Source organism: Perognathus longimembris, chromosome 3 (assembly GCF_023159225.1).
Source record: "Perognathus longimembris pacificus isolate PPM17 chromosome 3, ASM2315922v1, whole genome shotgun sequence".
In the NCBI taxonomy this organism is placed as follows: Eukaryota; Metazoa; Chordata; class Mammalia; order Rodentia; family Heteromyidae; genus Perognathus; species Perognathus longimembris.
Genome location: NC_063163.1, coordinates 57287374 through 57306772, shown reverse-complemented (window position 1 = coordinate 57306772; position 19399 = coordinate 57287374). Strand labels below are relative to the sequence as shown.

The 19399-nt window shown below is 40.1% G+C and overlaps 1 protein-coding gene across 7 annotated transcripts in view; it reads left to right on the top strand.

Moving 5' to 3' along the window:
* Pan3 (poly(A) specific ribonuclease subunit PAN3) overlaps positions 1 to 19399 on the top strand; it is a 147779-nt gene that overhangs the window by 16088 nt on the left and 112292 nt on the right. For all 7 annotated transcript variants that reach the window (XR_007210358.1, XR_007210359.1, XR_007210360.1 and 4 more), the window contains exons 2-4: positions 5771 to 5892; positions 6692 to 6758; positions 10709 to 10779. Coding sequence is in view for 4 of the 7 variants with exons in the window: in XM_048341587.1 (XP_048197544.1) it covers positions 5771 to 5892; positions 6692 to 6758; positions 10709 to 10779 (260 nt within the window). In the remaining 3 variants the exon portion in view is untranslated. The remainder of the gene's footprint in view (positions 1 to 5770; positions 5893 to 6691; positions 6759 to 10708; positions 10780 to 19399) is intronic.

Here is a 19399-nt window from a genome sequence, read left to right as displayed (position 1 = left end):
GGTTTTTTTTTTTTTTTTGCTGATCTTTTGTTTGGGTGACCTGTCCTTTGTTGAGAGTGAGGTGTTAAAGTCTCTCACTACTAATTATGTTGGAATCTATCCGTTTTTGTAAGTCTCACAATGTTTAAAATACTTGGGTATGCTAAACAGGTGCTGTGGCTTACACCTGTAATCCTCGCTATCCAGGAGGCTGAGATCTGAGAATTGTGGTTCAAAGCTAGCCCTGGCAAGAAAGTCTGTGAGACTCTTTAAGTCCAACTAACCACTGGAAAAGCAGGAGTGGCACTGTGACTCAGAGTGGTAAGAGTGCTACCCTTGAGCAAAAAGAGCTCAGGGACAGTGCCCAGGCCCTGAGTTTAAGCTCTATGATGGACAAAAAAAAAAAAAAAAGAAAAATTAATTGGGTGTGCCACTATTTGGTGTGTGTGTGTGTGTGTGTGTGTGTAGGCGTAGGCCAGTACTGTTTCTTCTTTATGGATTGTTCCTTTTGTTAATATGAAGTGACCTTCTTTATCTCTTACTGATTTTATGAGATGACAGTAGGTATCCTCTTGCCCTCTTGTGGGATACTTTTGCTTGGAAGATCTTTTTCCATCCCTTCTTGCAGAATTTGTGTTTATATTTGAAATGAGGTATGTTTCTTTGAGACACAAAAATGAATAGTTTATTTTATTTTTTTATTTTTGCTCGTCTTGAACTCAGGGCCTGGGCTCTTTCCCTGAGCCTTTCTGTGCTCAAGGCCAGTGCTCTACCATGAGAGCCACAGTACCACTTCTGGCTTTTTCTGTTTATGTGGTACTGAGGAATCCAGCCCAGGGCTTCATGCATGCTAGGCAAGCACTCTGCCAGTAAGTCACATTCCCAGCCCCCTGATTCTTATTTTTTGATCCAGGTTTACTGCTTGATATTCTTGATTGGAGAAGTGAGTCCACTGATGTTTAATGTTACTATTGAGAAATGCTGTGTTTACTGCCATTATTTTTGTGTTACTTCCCTTTCTTGTTTTGCCGCACTAATTTTCTAGTAGTGGTTATTCATTGCTGTATTGGTTTGATCTCTCACCCCCCAGTTCCCCAGTCCTAGGGCTTGAATTCAGGGGCTGGGCACTGTCTCTGACTTCTTATGCTCAAGGCTAACACTTCCACTTTGAGCCACAGTGCCACTTCTGGTTTTTTGGTGGTTAATTGGAGCTAAGTCTCGTGGACTTCAGTGCATGGGCTGGCTTTGAACTGTGATCCTGAGATCCCAGCTTTCTGAATAGCTAGAATTACAGGTGTGAACCACCAGCATCCAGCTCCTTTGGTATGTTTTGAGTGATTTTGTTTTTTTCCAATGCCTTTGTTTGTTCTAATTCCTCTGCTTTATCTTCAGTCTGTGATACTGTTGTCAATTTCCTTTAGTTTGTTGCCTAGGCTTTCATCTGTATTTTGTAATAGTGTGATAGAGTTCCTCATGCTTTCCATATCTTTGTTGATTTTTGTCTCATGATCTGCATTGTTTTTCTGCCTTGTCTTGATAATTGTAGCCTTTTGAGGATCTGCTCTTTTTTTTCTGAATAATTATTTATTGTCAAAGTGATGTACAGAGGGGTTACAGTTTCATCTGTAATGCAGTGGGTACATTTCTTGTACAATTTGTTACCTCCTCCCTCCTCCCCCTCCCCTCTGCTCTTAAAAAAATAATTTTTATCATTGCTTGAGCCTATCTTCTTCACTCTCACTTAATCATCCACTGTGTTATTGCTGCTTTTTGAGGGTGATAATACTGTTTTTTGATCCATGAATGGTGTGATCTTTCACTGTGATTTAGGTACCTGGGTTCAGAGTTGGTGAAGGCTGATCAGTTGTGATGGAAAGTGTTGATGTGAGAGCTATAAGTAGAAAAAATTGGGGTTCTTAGGGAAGAATGGGGAGGAATACTGTGCCAGAGAGATCAACAGAGAATAGAAATGCAGGATTTTAGAAGAAGAACAGGAAAGAAGGGGAAGGGGACAAGGAATGAGAGGGAAAAAAGGGAAAAAGAGAAACCATATAATTTATTCCAGTATAGAAGACAAAATTGAGCTGGGAACCTGTGGTGCACATCTGTAATCCTAGCTACTGCACAAAAGCTCAGGAACAGCATGCAGGCCCTGAATTGAAGCCCGAGAACTGGTGGGGGTGGGGGGGGGAGAGGAAGGGAGAGAGAGGGGAGAGAGAGGTCCTGACCTTTAAAATACTGTGCAGCTAAGTCTATTAGCCTAAGCCAAATGTTGATACACACTTAAGCACCCCTACACTTTCTAAATAAAGGGAGAGAGGAGAGAAAAAAAGAGAAAGGGTCCCAAATTTAGTCATTAAACTGTGCTTGTAGAGTTTTTTTTTTTTTTTTTTTCTCACTAGGTTCTCTGTTCAGGATGCTTTGCGCTCCCAGTTTGAGCTTCTTCTCCATGAACTGGCTTAGGTGGGTTGCAATCTCTATGATTTGAGTGCTGGCAGAATTCTGCAGTGCAGCCTTTGTCCCTTTGGGCTTGGGAGTGGATCTCTCATCCTTAGCTCAGGCTGTGGGCACCTTGGGTGTGGGGTGAGGTTTCAGTTCAGTTGTCACTGACTGTGTGGAACTCAGGAACTGGCCACTCATCCATGCGTCATGCTAGATGTCTGTATCACCTCCTTCCTGGCTTCCTGGGTTCGGCTTACGGCAGTTGTACTGTGGAGGTCTTTTGTTAGCTGTTTCTCATTTTACTGTGGAGGTCTTTTGTTAGCTGTTTCTCTGCTGTGGCCCTCAGAGAGTGGGTGCTTCTGTCTGATTTTTTTCTGTTGTTTTCCAAGCCTCTAAGCCTTCAGGTCCAGAGCTATAGATTTCTTTCCTTTCACTAGTGGGGATGGTAGGTACATGGGTCTCAGGAGCAAAGAAGAAATAAAGAAAAGAAAACAAGTGAAAAAGCTTGGCTGGGCATTTCTGCCAAGCTACAGAACCTGCAGATTTGTGGGTTTATGTTTTTTTTTTTCCCCTTATTTTGGAAGCTTAAGATTTGATACTTCTTGGTTGGCATTAAACTCTGAGTGCTTAAAAAAAAAACAAAACTCTGAGTGCTTACAATTTGTACTAAATTCTGTCTTCTCTTAGGCAGGATTTGATTTCCCTCTTAAAGCCCTGTAACTTTTTGATCAGAGGAAGCTCCGACTTTCTGTCACTATTCCACCATCTTCCCAGAATCTCCTTGAGACTTTTTGCAGTAGGCTAGTGCTCTACCACTTAAGTTACAGCTTGTCGCTGGAGCTTGCTTTGAACTGTGATCCTCAGCTCCCAACCTCCTAAGTAGCTAGGATTACAGTTGAGACAGTTGTGTGCCTGACATCTTTTGAGGATTCCTAAAGAACAGAAATGTATTCCCTCAGCTTAGAAAGTGGAAAGTTGTGAGATCAGGTGGTGTTTTGATTGTTTTTTTCTGAGGTCTGGAGGTTTCCTGGCAATTTCTGATATATTTCTTGGCTCAACCATGTCTATCTTTGCCTTTATTTTACATGGTATATTTGTGTGTGTGCGTGTGTGTGTGTGCATGTGTGTGCGTGTGCACACGTGCACATCCTTAACTTTTTAAAAAAGATTTTGTAGTGTTGAGGATCTCTTGCTCATGCCTTGTGTATGCATAATGAAGTGCTTTACCACTGAGGCATACCTCTAGCTTTTATACTTTTTTTTTTTTTTTTTGCCACTCCTGGGACTTGAACTTAGGGCCTGGACACTGTCTTTGAGTTTCTTTTGGTCAAGGCTAGCACTCTACCACTTGAGCCACAGAGCCACTTACAACTTTTTCTGTTTATGTGGTGCTGAGGAATCAAACCCAGGGTTTCATACATGCTAGGCAAGCACTCTACCACTAAGCCACCTTCCCAGCTCCCCCCCACCCCTTTGCCCCTGCCCCCGCCAGTCTTGGGGCTTGATCTCTGGGCCTGGGTCTTCTCTGAGCTTTTATATGCTCAAGGCTATAGTGTTCTACCACTTAAGCCATAGCTCCACTTCTGGTTTTCTAGTAGTTAATTGGAGATGAGAGTCTTATGGGCTTTCCTGCTTGGGCTAGCCTATAACCGTAATCCTCATATCTCAGCTTCCTGAGTAGCTAGGATTATAAGCTTGAGCCACCAGCATCCAGCATAGTTTTTATTTTCAGTTGACACATAGGAATTGTACATATTTATGGAGTATAGTATGGCATTTGAATATATACATGCCTTGTATAATGATAAATTTAAGTTAATTAGCTTATCTGTTACCTTAGACATTTATCTTTTGTGTTAGCACCACCATTCAATCTCTGTGCTAGCTATTTTGTGTTGAAACAATTGCAAATAATAGTTACATGCTTGTTATAGAACATTGAAAGTTATTTCTCCTAACCGTACTCCCGTACCCATTAATCATCTTCTGGTTATTACCTCATAATTCCCAGGCTCTGTTAAATGCTTAGGCCCTCCCCACCCCTCCCTCCATTAAGAAATCACCATTATATAAGATCAGGGCATACCATTGACTTCACCTTAACTTATCATAGTGACCATAACTACATAAAAATCACTTTTTGGGGTAAGAGCGGTTAGAACTTCAACATAGCAATTTGGGGGATACAGTTTTCCTAAATATGGACTAGTACATATACATTATGTACCCACTTAATGGTTTGTGGGTGCTCTGTACTACTAGGGCCTTGCAACTCACCAATGTTGGTTAAGATGGTTTGGAGTCAGATGGAGAACTGAAAAAGACAACTTAATCCCCTCCCCCATCCCAGCCCCCCTTTTTTTTCCTAAATGAAAGTCAGGGAAGAAGACTTAAAAGACTCTTTTCATGACTCCCCAGAAAAACATCCTAAGGACTGGAAGCATGGTATTTGTTATTATTTGTTCCCATTTTGTACAGTACAGTCTTTTTTTGTGTGTGTCAGGCTTGGCTAGCTTTATTGCTCAAGGCTGGTGTTCTAGCTACAGGCCCATTTCTGGCTTTTTGGTGGTTTATTGCGGATAAGATTTTCATGAGCTTTTCTTGCTTGCACTTGTTTTAAATTCTAGTTCTCAGGTCTTAGCCTCCTGAGGAGCTAAGATTATAGGTGTTGGGCACTGGTGAGTGCCCAGCCAATCTTTTCCTTACATTTGCTTTTATTTGTAGATGTTGGTGGCAGGTGTGTCTGTGTGGTCCAGGTTCTTAGTGACTGGACAAAGGCAGCTCTTCCTGAAGTTCAGCTTTACTAATAAAGCATAAGGCTTGGTACTTAAGTGGCAGTTTAGAAAGCAGTGGGATGCCAAGTACTGAGGAAGTTGCATCCAAAACACCTTGTTTAGTAGTTTGTGATATCCTCACTAAGATAGCTTGTTAGGATACTGAGTTCCCTCCTTTTGTTTCCTTTGCAGACTTAGCTAACAATTCTAAGTGTGAGAGTGGTGATTTTAAAAGATGTAAGGAAACAGTCTAGACAAACTAGAAATTGCATTGGTTTGTATTCTACTGCCCTTTGGTTATAAGGTGGAAAACTTGACAAGGAAACTAGAAATGCAAGTGTGATTTCTTCCTGTTGAGTATGCTGATACTGTTTCGGTGGGGGAAACTAATCAACAACATGAACATTGTTTTAACAGCTTTTTAGAATAGAGCAAATCTTATTTGATTTGGTTTTGTGTTATGAATAGTTAAATAAGCATGTGGCAGAGACTGAAACTTTTAGGAACACTGAAGCAAAATCAGTGTTTTGTCCTCTTAGGTAATTCTAAATCCATGCATTTTCCTTTTCTTGCAGTTCCTGGAATGGATGGAGGTGCTTTAACTGATACAAGTCTCACAGATTCCTATTTTAGTACCAGCTTTATTGGAGTCAATGGATTTGGAAGCCCTGTGGAAACAAAATATCCCTTGATACAGGTATGTTCTATAATATATTTCACTAAATAGTGAATTTTACTGTTGAGTGAAATGTATTACAAGTATAGGGACACCTGGAGGATTCAGTTATTCCTAGATTGTTTGAAGTGAGGAGTTTGAGATTAGGTGAGTTAAGCCATTTCCTGTACAGTTGAGTGAGAGATTTCAAAGGGTAGAGGCTGGAAGGAGAAATGGTATTTAGAATATTTAGAGGGTAGAGAGAGTAGTTCATTTACCTGTCTGTGTATGTATGTGTGCTGATTAAACTTGGGGATTGTGTGTGTGTGTGTGTGTGTGTGTGTGTGTGTGTGTGTGTGTGTGTAGCTTAAAGAGCTTTGAGAGAAAGAGAGAGAAAGAGAGAGAGAGGAATATCAGGATAGCAGATGTTTAGAAAATGGAAGATAGATAACCTGATATTTAAGGTTTCTAAAGTGTGTGAAGGATAGTATAAATTGAGAGGCTATGAGAGCATTTAGTCACTTTAGTTACCTTCTTGGTTGGATATTGGAAATCATATTTTGTATATAAGGAAACTTGGTAGTTACATATGTTGTATTTCAGCTAGTGAATTATGGAAGTGAATTCATAAAAGATCTGTAATTTTGCTTTTAAATGTCTGGCCAGTGAGAAAAAATATGGAATTGGTATGTTTCAGAAGTTTTTGCAAGTTTGTACAGAGACTGTATTCTAATATTTAATATAAAAGATGGATTGAAGGGGGAATGAAGCAAACAGGGTTTAGTCTTAATTATTAATAGTGACATTTTGTGTGTGCATATATTTTTCTTTAATTTTTCAGAGAATGACTAATAGTAGCAGCTCCCCGAGCCTTCTAAATGACAGTGCCAAGCCATATGCAGGCCATGGTAAGTCCTGGTTCCTTTTGCTTGTGTGCATGTATGTGTGTGTGTATACTGTGTTGTGGTCATACATTTCAAATTCTATAAGCACCATGCTTGTTACAGACAATTTGAAAGTCATGAACAGGTATTAAGTAGAAAGTAAGATGGACCTATGATTTTTGTGTGTTACATGAATTAAAATTTTGATTCCTCCATTTTCTCTATATATCAGTGTATATAATAAGATCACATTAAATATATTTAAATCGTGAATGCTTTTCATTCACTATGAATTAGGTACAATTAGTTAGTTTCATAGTTTACTTAACTAACTCCTCCCGGTCCTTCTCCCCATCCTCCTTTTTATTTTTGGTGCTAGTACTGGGCTTGAACTCTGGGCCTCACACCCTTGTATAGCTATTTCTGCTCAAGACGGAAGCTATAGAACCGGCATTTTTCTGGAGAGTAGAGTCTCTTGTATTTATTTGCCCAAGCTAGCTTTCGCCCTTTATGAGTAGCTGATCTTGTAGCCATTAGTTACTGGTGTCTGGCTTGTTTTCTTTGTCTTCTGTTTTTGGTGTTAGTCCTGGCATGGGTGCTGGCCCTGAGCCTTCTTGTGCTTAAGACTAGCGCTCTACAACTTGAATCACAGCCCCATTTCTATCATTTTACTAGTTAATTGTAGATAAGAGTCTCATAGACTTTTCTTCCTAGTCTGGCTTTGAACCATGATTCTTAGATCTTAGTCTCCTGAGTCGCTAGGATTACAGGTATGAGCTACCAGTACCTGGCTTTATATTCTATTTTTTAAAAAGTTCTACAGTGGTCTCTGTATCAGTAAGTTATTTATTTTTTGACCAGTACTGGGGTTTGAACTTGGGGCCTCAGGTTCTTACTTGGCTTTTTCATTAAGGCTGGTTTTCGACCACTTAAGCCACATTTCCATTTCTGGCTTTTTGCTAGTTTATTGGATCTGTCTGTTGGGTGGTTACTTTTGAACAAGGATTCTCCTATCTCAGTCTCCGCAGTAGCTTGGATTACAGATGGGAGCCACCAGTGCCTGGCTCAGGGAAATGATAGTAATTAATAATGAGTGAGAACAAGAGTTTGCATACTGATTTGAGTGATAGAGTTATGTATATCAAATTTCTACCATTATTTAGAAGTTTCTATCTTAATGCTATTTCATAGTGGATAAAATATGAAAAGGTGCTTTTTCAGTATTATGTACCTTAATATTCCCATAGTTAATTTATTTTTTTTTTTGGCCAGTCCTGGGCCTTGAACTCAGGGCCTGAGCACTGTCCCTGGCTTCTTTTTGCTCAAGGCTAGCACTCTGCCACTTGAGCCACAGCGCCACTTCTGGCCGTTTTCTGTATATGTGGTGCTGGGGAATCGAACCCAGGGCCTCATATATACAAGGCAAGCACTCTTGCCACTAGGCCATATCCCCAGCCCCTATTCCCATAGTTTATTTATTTTATTTTTTCTTTTTTTTTTTGTGATACTGAGGTGTGAATTCAAGACTTTATTCTTTTTTGTTTGTCAGTCCTGGGCCTTGGACTCGGGGCCTGAGCACTGTCCCTGGCTTCTTTCTGCTCAAAGCTAGCACTCTGCCACTTGAGCCACAGCGCCACTTCTGGCCATTTTCTATATATGTGGTGCTGGGAAATCGAACCCAGGGTTTCATGTATAGGAGGCAAGCACTCTTGCCACTAGGATTCCCAGCCCCTCTCATAGAGTTTAAATGTTAAGGTTTTTTGTTTGTTTGATTCTTTTTTTTCTTTGTTAGTACTAGGGCATAAACTGTTAGCCTGAGCTTAGGAACCAGAGCATTCCCTTGAGCCTGGGCTGCAACTCCTTTTGTTTTTAGTCTCTTCCCTTTCTCTCACCTCCCTTTTCCCTTCTCTTCCCCTCTCTCTTCTCTCTCCCCTCTCACTTTGTCTCCCCACTCACCTCTCTCCCCTATCTTTCAAAGTCTCATAGACACAGGTGGCTCATGCTTATAATCCTAGCTGCTCAGGAGGATGAGATCCTAGGATTGTAGTTCAAAGCCAGTTTGGGCAGGAAAGTCTGAAACTCTTAATTTCAATTAACCATCAACACGCTGGAAGTAGTGCTATGGCTCAGGTGGTAGAGCACTAACCTTGAGCAAAAAAGCTCAGGGATAAGGCCCAGGCCCTGAGTTCAAGCCCTCCAATCCTCCTTCCCCCAAAGCAAAAAGATTAAAATTTACCCTTGTTGAACCTGGGTAGCAGTTTACCTGCCTATAGCCTTTTCCTCTCATATAACTGGGAACATGAATTTGTATCATCATTCTTAGCCTATTGATTGAGATTTGATCTATAACTTTTTGCCTTGGCTAGCAGAGATTTTTCTGATCTCCACCTCCTAATTAGCTGTGATTAGAGGTAAGAGATAGCTATTGTGCCCAGTGTAAATGCTGACTTTTCAGTGCTGTCAAAGTTAACACATATATGAATAATACATGAGCAGTACTTTCTATTATTAAGTACCAGAAGTGTAAAAATTGAACCTTGCTATTGCAATAGCCTTCTTCTGCATTATTAACTATTTGATATTAAATTAATGTTAAGATCGTTGAATGGTTAGATTGAAAATTAATATAGAAATAAGAGAAATTAAGCAGTATATGTACTGCATCATGAAGACATTTAAAGTTCTTTTAATGAGAACATTCAGTGTTTTTGTTTTTGTTTTTTTACTTTACAGATAATCTACAGAGATTTAGAAAATAAGAGGTTTTTTTTTTTTTCCAAGCTCAAAAGTGCTCGCTTTTTTCCCTCCCAGTCCTGGGCCTGTGCATGGTCTCTGAGCTTCCTTTGGTCAAGGCTAGCTCTCTACCACTTGGGCCCCAGCACCACTTCTGGCCTTTTCTGTTCATGTGGTACTGAGAAATCGAACCCTGGACTTCATGAATGCTAGACAAGCACTCTACCACTAAGCCACATTCCCAGCCCTTGAGGATTGCAGTTCAAAGCTCCTTCATGCAGAAAAAATCTGTGAGATTTACCACCAGTTAACCACCCAACAGCTGAAAGTAGTAGTTGGCTAGTGAAAAAGTACAGAAACTGTGCCCAGGCCCTGAGCGCAAGCCCTATTATGACACACCCATTTTTTTTCTCATTGAATCTCATGTATACCTTTTCAGAAACTTCTTATTTGTAAAGTGATAAATGAGATTGTTTTTGTTTATAATTTAGAATTGTAGAACAGTGAAACTTACCTACAATTTTTTGAATTCTGTGTTACTATTTTAAAGCATCTAATATTTCCTTTTTTTGGCCAGTCCTGGGGCTTGGACTCAGGGCCTAAACACTTCCTGGCTTCTTTTTGCTTAAGGCTATACTCTACCACTTGAGCCACAGCACAACTTCTGGCTTTTTCTGTCTGTGTGGTGCTGAGGAATCAAACCCAGGGCTTCATGCTACCACTAAGCCATATTCCCAGCCCAATATTTCCATTTTTAAACATTAATAATTTGCTGTTTTTCTAGTAGGAATACAAAATGGATGTTGATACATTTGCAAGTTTGGAATGGTTTGTAGAGTATATGACTATAAGACCTTGGTAATATATTTGTTTCCAGGTCTCTAACTCCAGTTAGCCTCCTCACTCTTTTTTTATCCTTCTCAGGACTTGGTCTTAAGAACACAAACATTTGTTAGCTATAGCTAAGCTTAGCTTCCTCTAATAAACACACAGCAAGGCTATTTGAAGGTTTTTTGTTTCCTATTGGACTTTGCTGTTTTTTGTTAGATCAAACAGATGTATCCTAACCTATAGAGTTTCTGAATAGTTGTATGAGTACCACGTATGATTTAAAGAAGTACTCATCAGTTTAATCCACTAACTTAATATGGCATATGACATTATAGACATTGTCAAGTTGCTATTACATTTTTGGGTTACCTGAGTTACCTGTGTGGAAACTTATGTAACTTGCCTTCCAGATCCTCTAACTTCATCTGCTTCATCCTTGTTTAATGACTTTGGTGCCCTCAACATCTCTCAGAGAAGAAAGGTAAGTAAAATTGAAACCAGTAAAACTAAATGGAATTTAGAGGTGATGTTGGGAATGTTACCTACAGAGTGTCAACATTCTTTTATCTAGGAGGGTAAGGGTGCTTTTATGTTGACTGAAATGTTTTCCTTCCCTTTTATCCTTTCTTCCTACTGTTATACAAGGAATTTTATTTTATATCTGAACCCATTATCTAATACGTCAAGGATGAAATCTTGTTTACTTTTGCCTATTCTCTTTATTTTAAATGGGTACAATTACTGTTTATGTGACCTTATGTAGGTATGTTACATATGATTTAAATTCATTTTTAACTGTTTTGTGTAAATTTCAGAATTCCCCCTCAAACTCCTAAATTTCAACTTTTTTTGTTTTTTTTTTTTGCTGGTACTGAAGTTAGGGCCCTTAAGCTCTTGCTTGGCTGGTGCTCTACTACTTGAGCCACATCTCCAGCCTACTTTTTGCTGGTTATTTTGAATCAGATGGCGAGACTCTTCTGCCCAGACAGGCTTTGAATTTCAACCCCTGAGTTGTTAGGATTAGTTGAGTCATAAGTGCCTGGCTAAATTTCTAACTTTTTTTTTTTTTTTTGCCAGTCCTGGAGCTTTAACTCAGTGCCTGAGCACTGTCGCTGGCTTCTTTTTGCTCAAGGCTAGTACTCTACTACTTGAGCCACAGTGCCACTTCTGGCTTTTTCTGTGTTTGTGGTGCTGAGGAATCAAACCCAGGGCTTCATGTATACTAGGGGAGCACTTTACCACTAGGCCATATTCCCAGCCCCTCTCCTTTTTTTTGTGGGGGGTAAGGGTGTCTTTTTCAGATAATATTGCTATCCAGCTCAGGCAGGCATTGGATTCTGATTCTCTAGCTTCAGGTTCCCCACTGCTGGGATTAAAGTGTGTGCCACCATACCCAGTTCTTAACGTTTTTATGTTAGAAATTTGGTATAATTTGGAATTGAAGTTAATAGACTATACATAGATTTTCATCTTTTGTGTGTGTGTGTGTGTGTGTGTGTGTCTGTGTGTGTGTATGTCTGTGTGTGTGTGTCTGTGTCTGTGTCCTGGGTGCTGTCCCTAAGTTTCTTTTACTCACGGTTCAAAGTTAGTGCTCTATGACTTGAGGCACAGCTCCACTTTGGGGCTTTTCTTTCTTTTTTTAAGTAGTTTATTGGCGATAAGAGTGTCATGAACTTTCCTGCCCAGGCTGCCTTTGAACCATAATCTTTAGATCTCAGTCTCCTGAATAGCTAGTATTATAGGTGTGAGCTACTGGTGCCTGGTGATTTTTACACTACTTTATTAGACTGATGCTGTGACAAGTGGTGGTGAATGGTTTGATGCCTTTGTGTTTTAATGAGAGTCATGTTAATACTAATAGTTATGTGGATACAGGGTCCTTTCTTGGTTAGGCTCTGTGATAGCCATAGATTTTTAGGAGTTTACACATCTTAAAGTGACACTATAAAGTTAACAAAGTTTTGTTTTCAAAGTCAGGTAAAAAAGACACCAAGTAAAATACAAGGTTTAGAAAAAGTGATATTCAAAAGTTTTTATGGGGGCTGGGAATGTGGCCTAGTGGCAAGAGTATGTGACTCAAAAGATTTATGTAGTGTAGTGCATTTAATTATTTAGGTATCAATGCATTTAATTTATTTTAATTAATTTTAATGTAGGTAATATTTTCCTTTATGACTTTTGTTTTTATATTATGTCTCTTCCCCTGTAAAATAAGTAATAAATATTTTTATTTTTTCCTTAAAAATAAAAGAAAAAGAAAAAGTGATGTGAGCATAAGGTTCTTTGGGGAAGAATCTGACCAGAGGGTAATCTAACATTGCAGTTCAGGAAGACTAATGGTGTTGGTTCTGTGACTTATACTTAACCTTGAACCCTATTGAGAGTTGTAAACTTTAAGTATATATGTTTACCTGTCATCCATACCATAACAAAGTGGTTTAAAAAATTCAGGAAGTGGGCTGGGAATGTGGCTTAGTGGTAAAGTGCTTGCCTAGCATGCATGAAGCCCTGGATTCGATTCCTCAGCACACATACACAGAAAAAGCCAGAAGTGATGCTGTGGCTCAAGGTAGAGTGCTAGCCTTGAGCAAAAAGAAGCCAGGGACAGTGCTCAGGCCCTGAGTCCCAAGCTCAGGACTGGCAATAAACAAAAATTCACGAAGACTACATGTTTTCAAAGCAAACATTTTTGGGGCAGATATAAGTACATTAATACCTAATGATTGATTTTGAGACATGGATAGGAGGAACAAGGCAGTGAGTAGAAAATGTTTTTAAGTAGTTAGACTTGATGTCTATTATTTCTTTTTTTTCCTCTTTGTTTCTTGTTTTTGTTGGTCATGGGGCTTGAACTCTGAGCCTGAGTATGGTCCTTGAGCTCTTCAGCTCCAGGCTAGCACTTTACCACTTAAGCGATAGCACCACTTGTGATTTTTCTGGTGGTTAATTGGAGATAAGAGTTTCACAGATTTTCCTCCTTGGGTTGGCTTTGAACCATGATCCTCAGATCTCAGCTTCCTGAGTAGCTAGGCCCCCCTGTGCCCAGCTTGATGTCTGGGTTTTATAGGTCATCTTTTGCTTTTGTTTTTGTATGGACTTGAGGCCTTTCACATACTATATAGATGCTTTACTGCAAAGCCACATCCCATTTTATCCCCAATTTTATAGATTTCCTAGAGGTTCTCACCAAGAATAGGTTTATTCCGTTTTACATACTTTCCTCACTAGTTGGAATGTTTATTTTTTCTAAGTTTACATGTTAGAAGCAGAAGAGTTGATCTTTGGCAATAGGTAGGTAGGGCAAGTGAAGAACATGACAGTGAATATCAGAGGCAAATTGGAAAACTATCTGAAGCTCCGTGTAGGAAATCAGGAAGCCTTTTTAATTTGTTTTAGGGGGGTAGTCCCCCTGATGGCCTTTACTTATTTTTAAATCAAATAATTAAGAGTAGTGGCGTCTCCCCTCCACCCCCACCCCCTCTCCCAGGTCATTTGTGGAGCTTGGACTCAGTCGGGCTTGTGATTTCTTTGTTTTGTTTTGGGTTTTTTTTTTTTTTTTGCCAGCCCTGGGGCTTGAACTCAGGGCCTGAGCACTGTGCTGTCCCTGGCTTCTTTTTGCTCAAGGCTGGTACTCTACCACTTGAGCCACATCATCTCTTCTGGCTTTTTCTTTATATGTGGTGCTGGGGAATCAAACTCAGGGCTTCATGTATACGAGGCAAGCATTTTACTACTAGGCCATATTCCCAGCCTCGGTTTGGGACTTCTTGAGCTCTTCTACTGAAGGCTAGCACTCTACCACTTTGAGCAATAGCTTCATTTCCAGTTTTTGAATGGTTAATTGGAGATAAGAATCTTCACAGGGATTTTCCTGCCCGGGCTGACTTCGAAGCATAGTCCTCTGATCTCAGCCTCCTGAGTAGCTAGGATTAGAGGCATAAGCTACCAGCGCTTGCCAAGTAGCATTTCTGTGAGAAGAAAATAAATACTTTAAAGTATTCTTAATATTGTGTCTTGAAGATGGAGTATAATTTAGAGTCACTGACAGTTTTTTATTTTGTTTGCTGGTACTGTGGTTGGACTTGGGCTTTTTTCTCTCACTTGTCTTTTTTACTCATGGCTAATATTCTGCTGCTGGAGCAATACTTCAGCTTTTGCTGGTTATATGGAGATCAGATTCTCTTGGATTTGTTTGTCTACAATGGCTCTGTACCATTTTTGTCTCCTGAGTAGTTAGGATTATAGGAGTGAGCCTCTGGTGCCTGGCCTGACATTTATTTTTGAGAAAGTTGTAAATATCACTGGGGACTGAAAGGGGGAAGATATATTATTGTTGATGTGTATGTGTGCGCACGCGCGCATGTGCCTGCATGCATCCTGGGGCTTGAATTTAGGACCTGGCACTTTCCCTGAGCTTTTGTGTGCAAGGCTAGTACTCTACCACTTTGAGCCACAATGTCATTTCCAGCTTTTCAGTATATGATTGGATGATATGAATCTCATGGAGTTTCCTGCCTGGGCTGACTTTGAATTGTGATCCTCAGATCTCATCCACCTGAGAAGGATTACTGGTATGAGCCACCAACACCCAGCTACTACATATTAAAAAAAAAAAAAAGTGACAGACTGGGAATGTGGCCTAGTGGTAGAGTACTTGCCTAACATACATGAAGCCCTGGGTTTGATTCCTCAGCACCACATAGAAAAAGCCGGAAGTGGCACTGTGGCTCAAGTGGTAGAGTGGTAGCCTTGAGCAAAAAGAAGCCAGGGACAGTGCTCAGGCCCTGAGTTCAAGCCCCAGGACTGGTAGGAAACACACACACATACACACACACACACACACACACACACACACACACACACACACACAATTAGAGGAAAATAAGGAAATGAAGTATTATTTTAATGTGATCTCATATTTGGGGAGCTATTGAGATAAATCTTAGTGGAAGCAGACTAATATAGTAAAATGAGTATTCTGTGGTTTTCTTTTCTTTTCGTACTCCCATGTGCTGGGGTTTAAATTAAGATCTGGTGCTTTCTAGGCAAGCACTCTAGTCTTTAGTAATTTTTCAGTTTTTCTTTTTTGCCCCGACTGGCCTCAGACTGTGATCCTCCTACTGATAGCCTCCTTGGGACTCCAGGTGTTCACTACCTCTCCTGGACTGGAGCCAATCCTGGGGCTTAAATTCAAGGCCTGAGCCCTGTACCTGACCTTTGTTTTTTTTTTTTTTTTTTTGCCAGTCCTGGGGTTTGGACTCAGGGCCTGAGTACTGTCCCTGGCTTCTTTTTGCTCAAGGCTAGCACTCTACCTCTTGAGCCACAGGGCCACTTCTGGCCATTTTCTGTATATGTGGTGCTGGGGAATTGAACTCACAGCTTCAGGTATGGGAGGCAAGCACTCTTGCCACTAGGCCATATCCCTAGCCCCTGAGCTTTGGTTCTTAAGGGTAGCACTTTAGCTCTTTGGCCATGCCTCCATTTCTGGCTTTTTTGGTAATTAATTGGAAATAAGAGCTTTGTGTACTTTAAAAAATTTTGCCTGGTCTAGCTCTGAACCAGGATCCTCAGATCTCAGCCTCCTGAGTAGCTAGTATTGCAGGTTTGAACTACCATCCCCTGGCTTCTTCTAGTTGCGTGTGTGCGTGCATGTGTACATGTGTGCGTGTGTGCGTGCGCGAGTGCCAGTCCTGGTGCTTGAACTCAGGGCCCAAGGGCCATCTCTGAGATTCTTTTTCTCAAGGCTACTACTCTACCACTTAAAACACAATGCTGCTTCTGGCTTTTTCCGAGTAGTTTATTGGAGGGAAGAGTCTCACAGGCTTTCTTCCCAGGCTGGCTTTGAACCATGAGTATCTAGAATTATAGGTCTGAGCCACCAGCTCCTGGCCTTTCCTAGCTTTTTTTTTTTTTTTCTTTTTCTAGGTCTGAGACTGGTATTTGAACTTGATATCTACGGCCTCTTTGCTCATTGGCTAGCACTCTACCAACTGAGCCATGCCTCCAATCTTCTACTTTTTTAGTTAGGATGATGGTATACTAACTTTGCCCATCTAGCCTCAAGCAAACTCCTCAGATCTTGCGTGTGCATGTATGTGTGTGTGTGTGTGTGTGTGTGTGTGTGTGGTGTGCATACACACATGTGTGCATGCCTCAGTCCTAGATTTGACTCAGGACCGGGACACTGGTGGTTAATTGGAGATAACTAGTGTCACAGACATTCCTGCCTGCTGGCTTTGAACCATGATCCTCACATCTTAGCTTCCTGAGTATCGAAGGCATGCGCTACTATACCTACCACCTTTTGAGTGGCTGGGATTACTGGTGTGAATTATCACATGTAGCCTTTGAATTCTTAAGGTCCAGATCTCTAACTTTGCTGCTTTGAGCCAGCTTTATATGGCTTAATTTTCCTAACTGTGAAATAAACATCTATTGAATAGTTAGTCTAGTATTATCTCTGAAACTCACTGAGGAAATTGAAAGCATTTACCTAGAAATTAATAATTCTCTCCATTTACTTAAAAAATATTGTGTAGTCTTTTTGTGAGGTTTTCCAGTATTGGGGCTATTTGTGACATATGTTACATGGATGCATGCTTTTGTTTTTAAAATTGTTAATGGTTGAGCTGAGAAGATTTAAAGTCTCTTTGTACTATAAATACTCAACATTGTACTAGAAATACTCAATGTATGAATATTGCTTGTTACATATCTTGCTTTGTAGTCACATGGAGGCTTCCTGTGTTTCTGCTGTAGTTTATAACGTGCTTAATGATGGAATCTTGTTGGAAATACATTAGAACTTTGTAAAAATCCACCTGTAATTTCATTTAAACAGAATAGCATGATGATTCATTGATACTTGATATCAAAGAACAGGTAGTTCAGCCATACTTAGCACCACTTTCATAGTTTGTAAGGTAAAACATTTTCTAAAATTCCACTTGGGTGAATCTAGGAGACAGAGATGTTGATTTTTGGCTTTGATTGTGATATTGGGATCAGACTAACAGTCTCTACTATGGACAGTTTATGTGCTGTGTGGAAAATTAAAAAGACTGTGTCCTGCTTCACTCAGATCTGATTGCAGAGGCATTGTGTGAGCCTACTGGAGAATATGCACACAGTAGAATATTAATACCAATTTAAATATCTAGTAATTGCTAAGTAGCAGAGAATTCTACAGCTCCATGAAGATTTATGGAGGAAAAGATGCTTAATTTATATGTAGTTTTTTGAGGGTGAAGAACAATGAAGAAACCTAAGTAGGCAGAGGGGTATGCTGGATTTACCAACTTCAGGTAATCTCTTTAATTTTCTTCAGAGTATCCTAAGCTAAGAGAATGTGGCTCAGTGTCTTGTTATCTTTAGTTTTTTTTTGTGTGTGCTGGAATTGATGCTTGAACTCAGGTTCTTACTTGGCTCTACCACTTGAGCCATGGCTCCAGTTCTGTATTGTTGTCTTTAGGGACTTGGTGAAGTAAAATGTAGAATGTGAAAACAATACAAAGATGTCAATAGCTACTTATTTCTGACTTTTTATTTTTTATTTTTTATTTTATTTTTTTTTTTTGGCCAGTCCTGGGCCTTGAACTCAGGGCCTGAGCACTGTCCCTGGCTTCTTCCCGCTCAAGGCTAGCACTCTGCCACTTGAGCCACAGCGCCGCTTCTGGCCGTTTTCTATATATGTGGTGCTGGGGAATCGAACCTAGGGCCTCGTGTATCCGAGGCAGGCACTCTTGCCACTAGGCTATATCCCCAGCCCCTATTTCTGACTTTTTAGATATGAAATTATATTAAGGTCTGGTATAGTAAGAAGACAGTACACAAGGGACCAGTGCCAGTTCCAGTCTATTAATTATGCATTACATTGTGAACAGATGTTTCGAAATTTGTTACAATTTGGTAGTACTGTGTCACACAGACATAGCAATTTGTTTTATTTTGCATGATCATAGAACCATAATATAAAAATGATTATTTATATTGTTGTTTCAGAAGCACTGATTGGAATTTTCCACATTGCAAATGCCTGGTTTTATAGAGAGTAAAAAGTAGTCATTTGAAAATGGGTCTTAACTATATGATGGTAAAACAATTTGAAATCTGTCTTTATGTTCTGTGGGAGAGTTAAGTTCCCAGCACACTAAAAGTGAGTGACTGAGTTTTGTTGAAAATGAGAGCTAATGTACTAGAGATAATAGATTTGGAAAACTTTGTAGTAGGGCAAGTGCTGTGAAAATTTCAACACTGGTATGAGAGAACAGAGATTGGGAATTGGGCTTAGTTGAGTGAAAGGACTAGTATGAAGAGACTTGAGTCCCAGGACTGCATATATGATCGAGCCAGGCAATAACAATTTGAGTAAGAATTCCTCTGGGAACTAGGCACTTTTAAACAAAGATAGATGTTGAAATGCAAGTTAATGATTCTTGCCAAGTCTGTGTATAGATCAGCTGTACATCAAATTGGTATAAATCCTAGGCACAAATGAGAAGTCTTCATCTTTGGTATTCTTATCTCTTGCTGGGCTAATAACCTACTTCATCTTTTTTTTAATTCACTTAGTCATCTTCTATTCTGTTTTGCTACTTCATTCCATCTAAAGCAAAAACAACAACGGCAAACAAAAACTGGAAAACCAACTACCAAACAACTACCAAATCTTCCTTTTACATTTCTTTGGTTGGCTCTTCCTTGGGATGAGAAAGTGTGGCCAGCTCATTTGATCTGGCTTATTGAGATATGTGGATGGAGAGGCACAGTTCTGGATTATTCTGCTGGAGAGAGAATTTTACTAGCAAGTACTTGGTACTTTTTTTGTTTGAACCCAGTTTGTATCTCCTTTTTGCTCATTTCTATCTTTTTTTGCCAGTCCTGGGCCTTGGACTCAGGGCTTGAGCACTGTCCCTGGCTTTCTTTTTGCTCAAGGCTAGCACTCTGCCACTTGAGCCATAGCGCCCCTTCTGGCCGTTTTCTGTATACGTGGTGCTGGGGAATCGAACCTAGGGCTTCATGTATGGGAGGCAAGCTCTCTTGCCACTAGGGGCTTGCCAGCCCCTCATTTCTGTCTTAAGAGTATCTCTGTATCTATTACT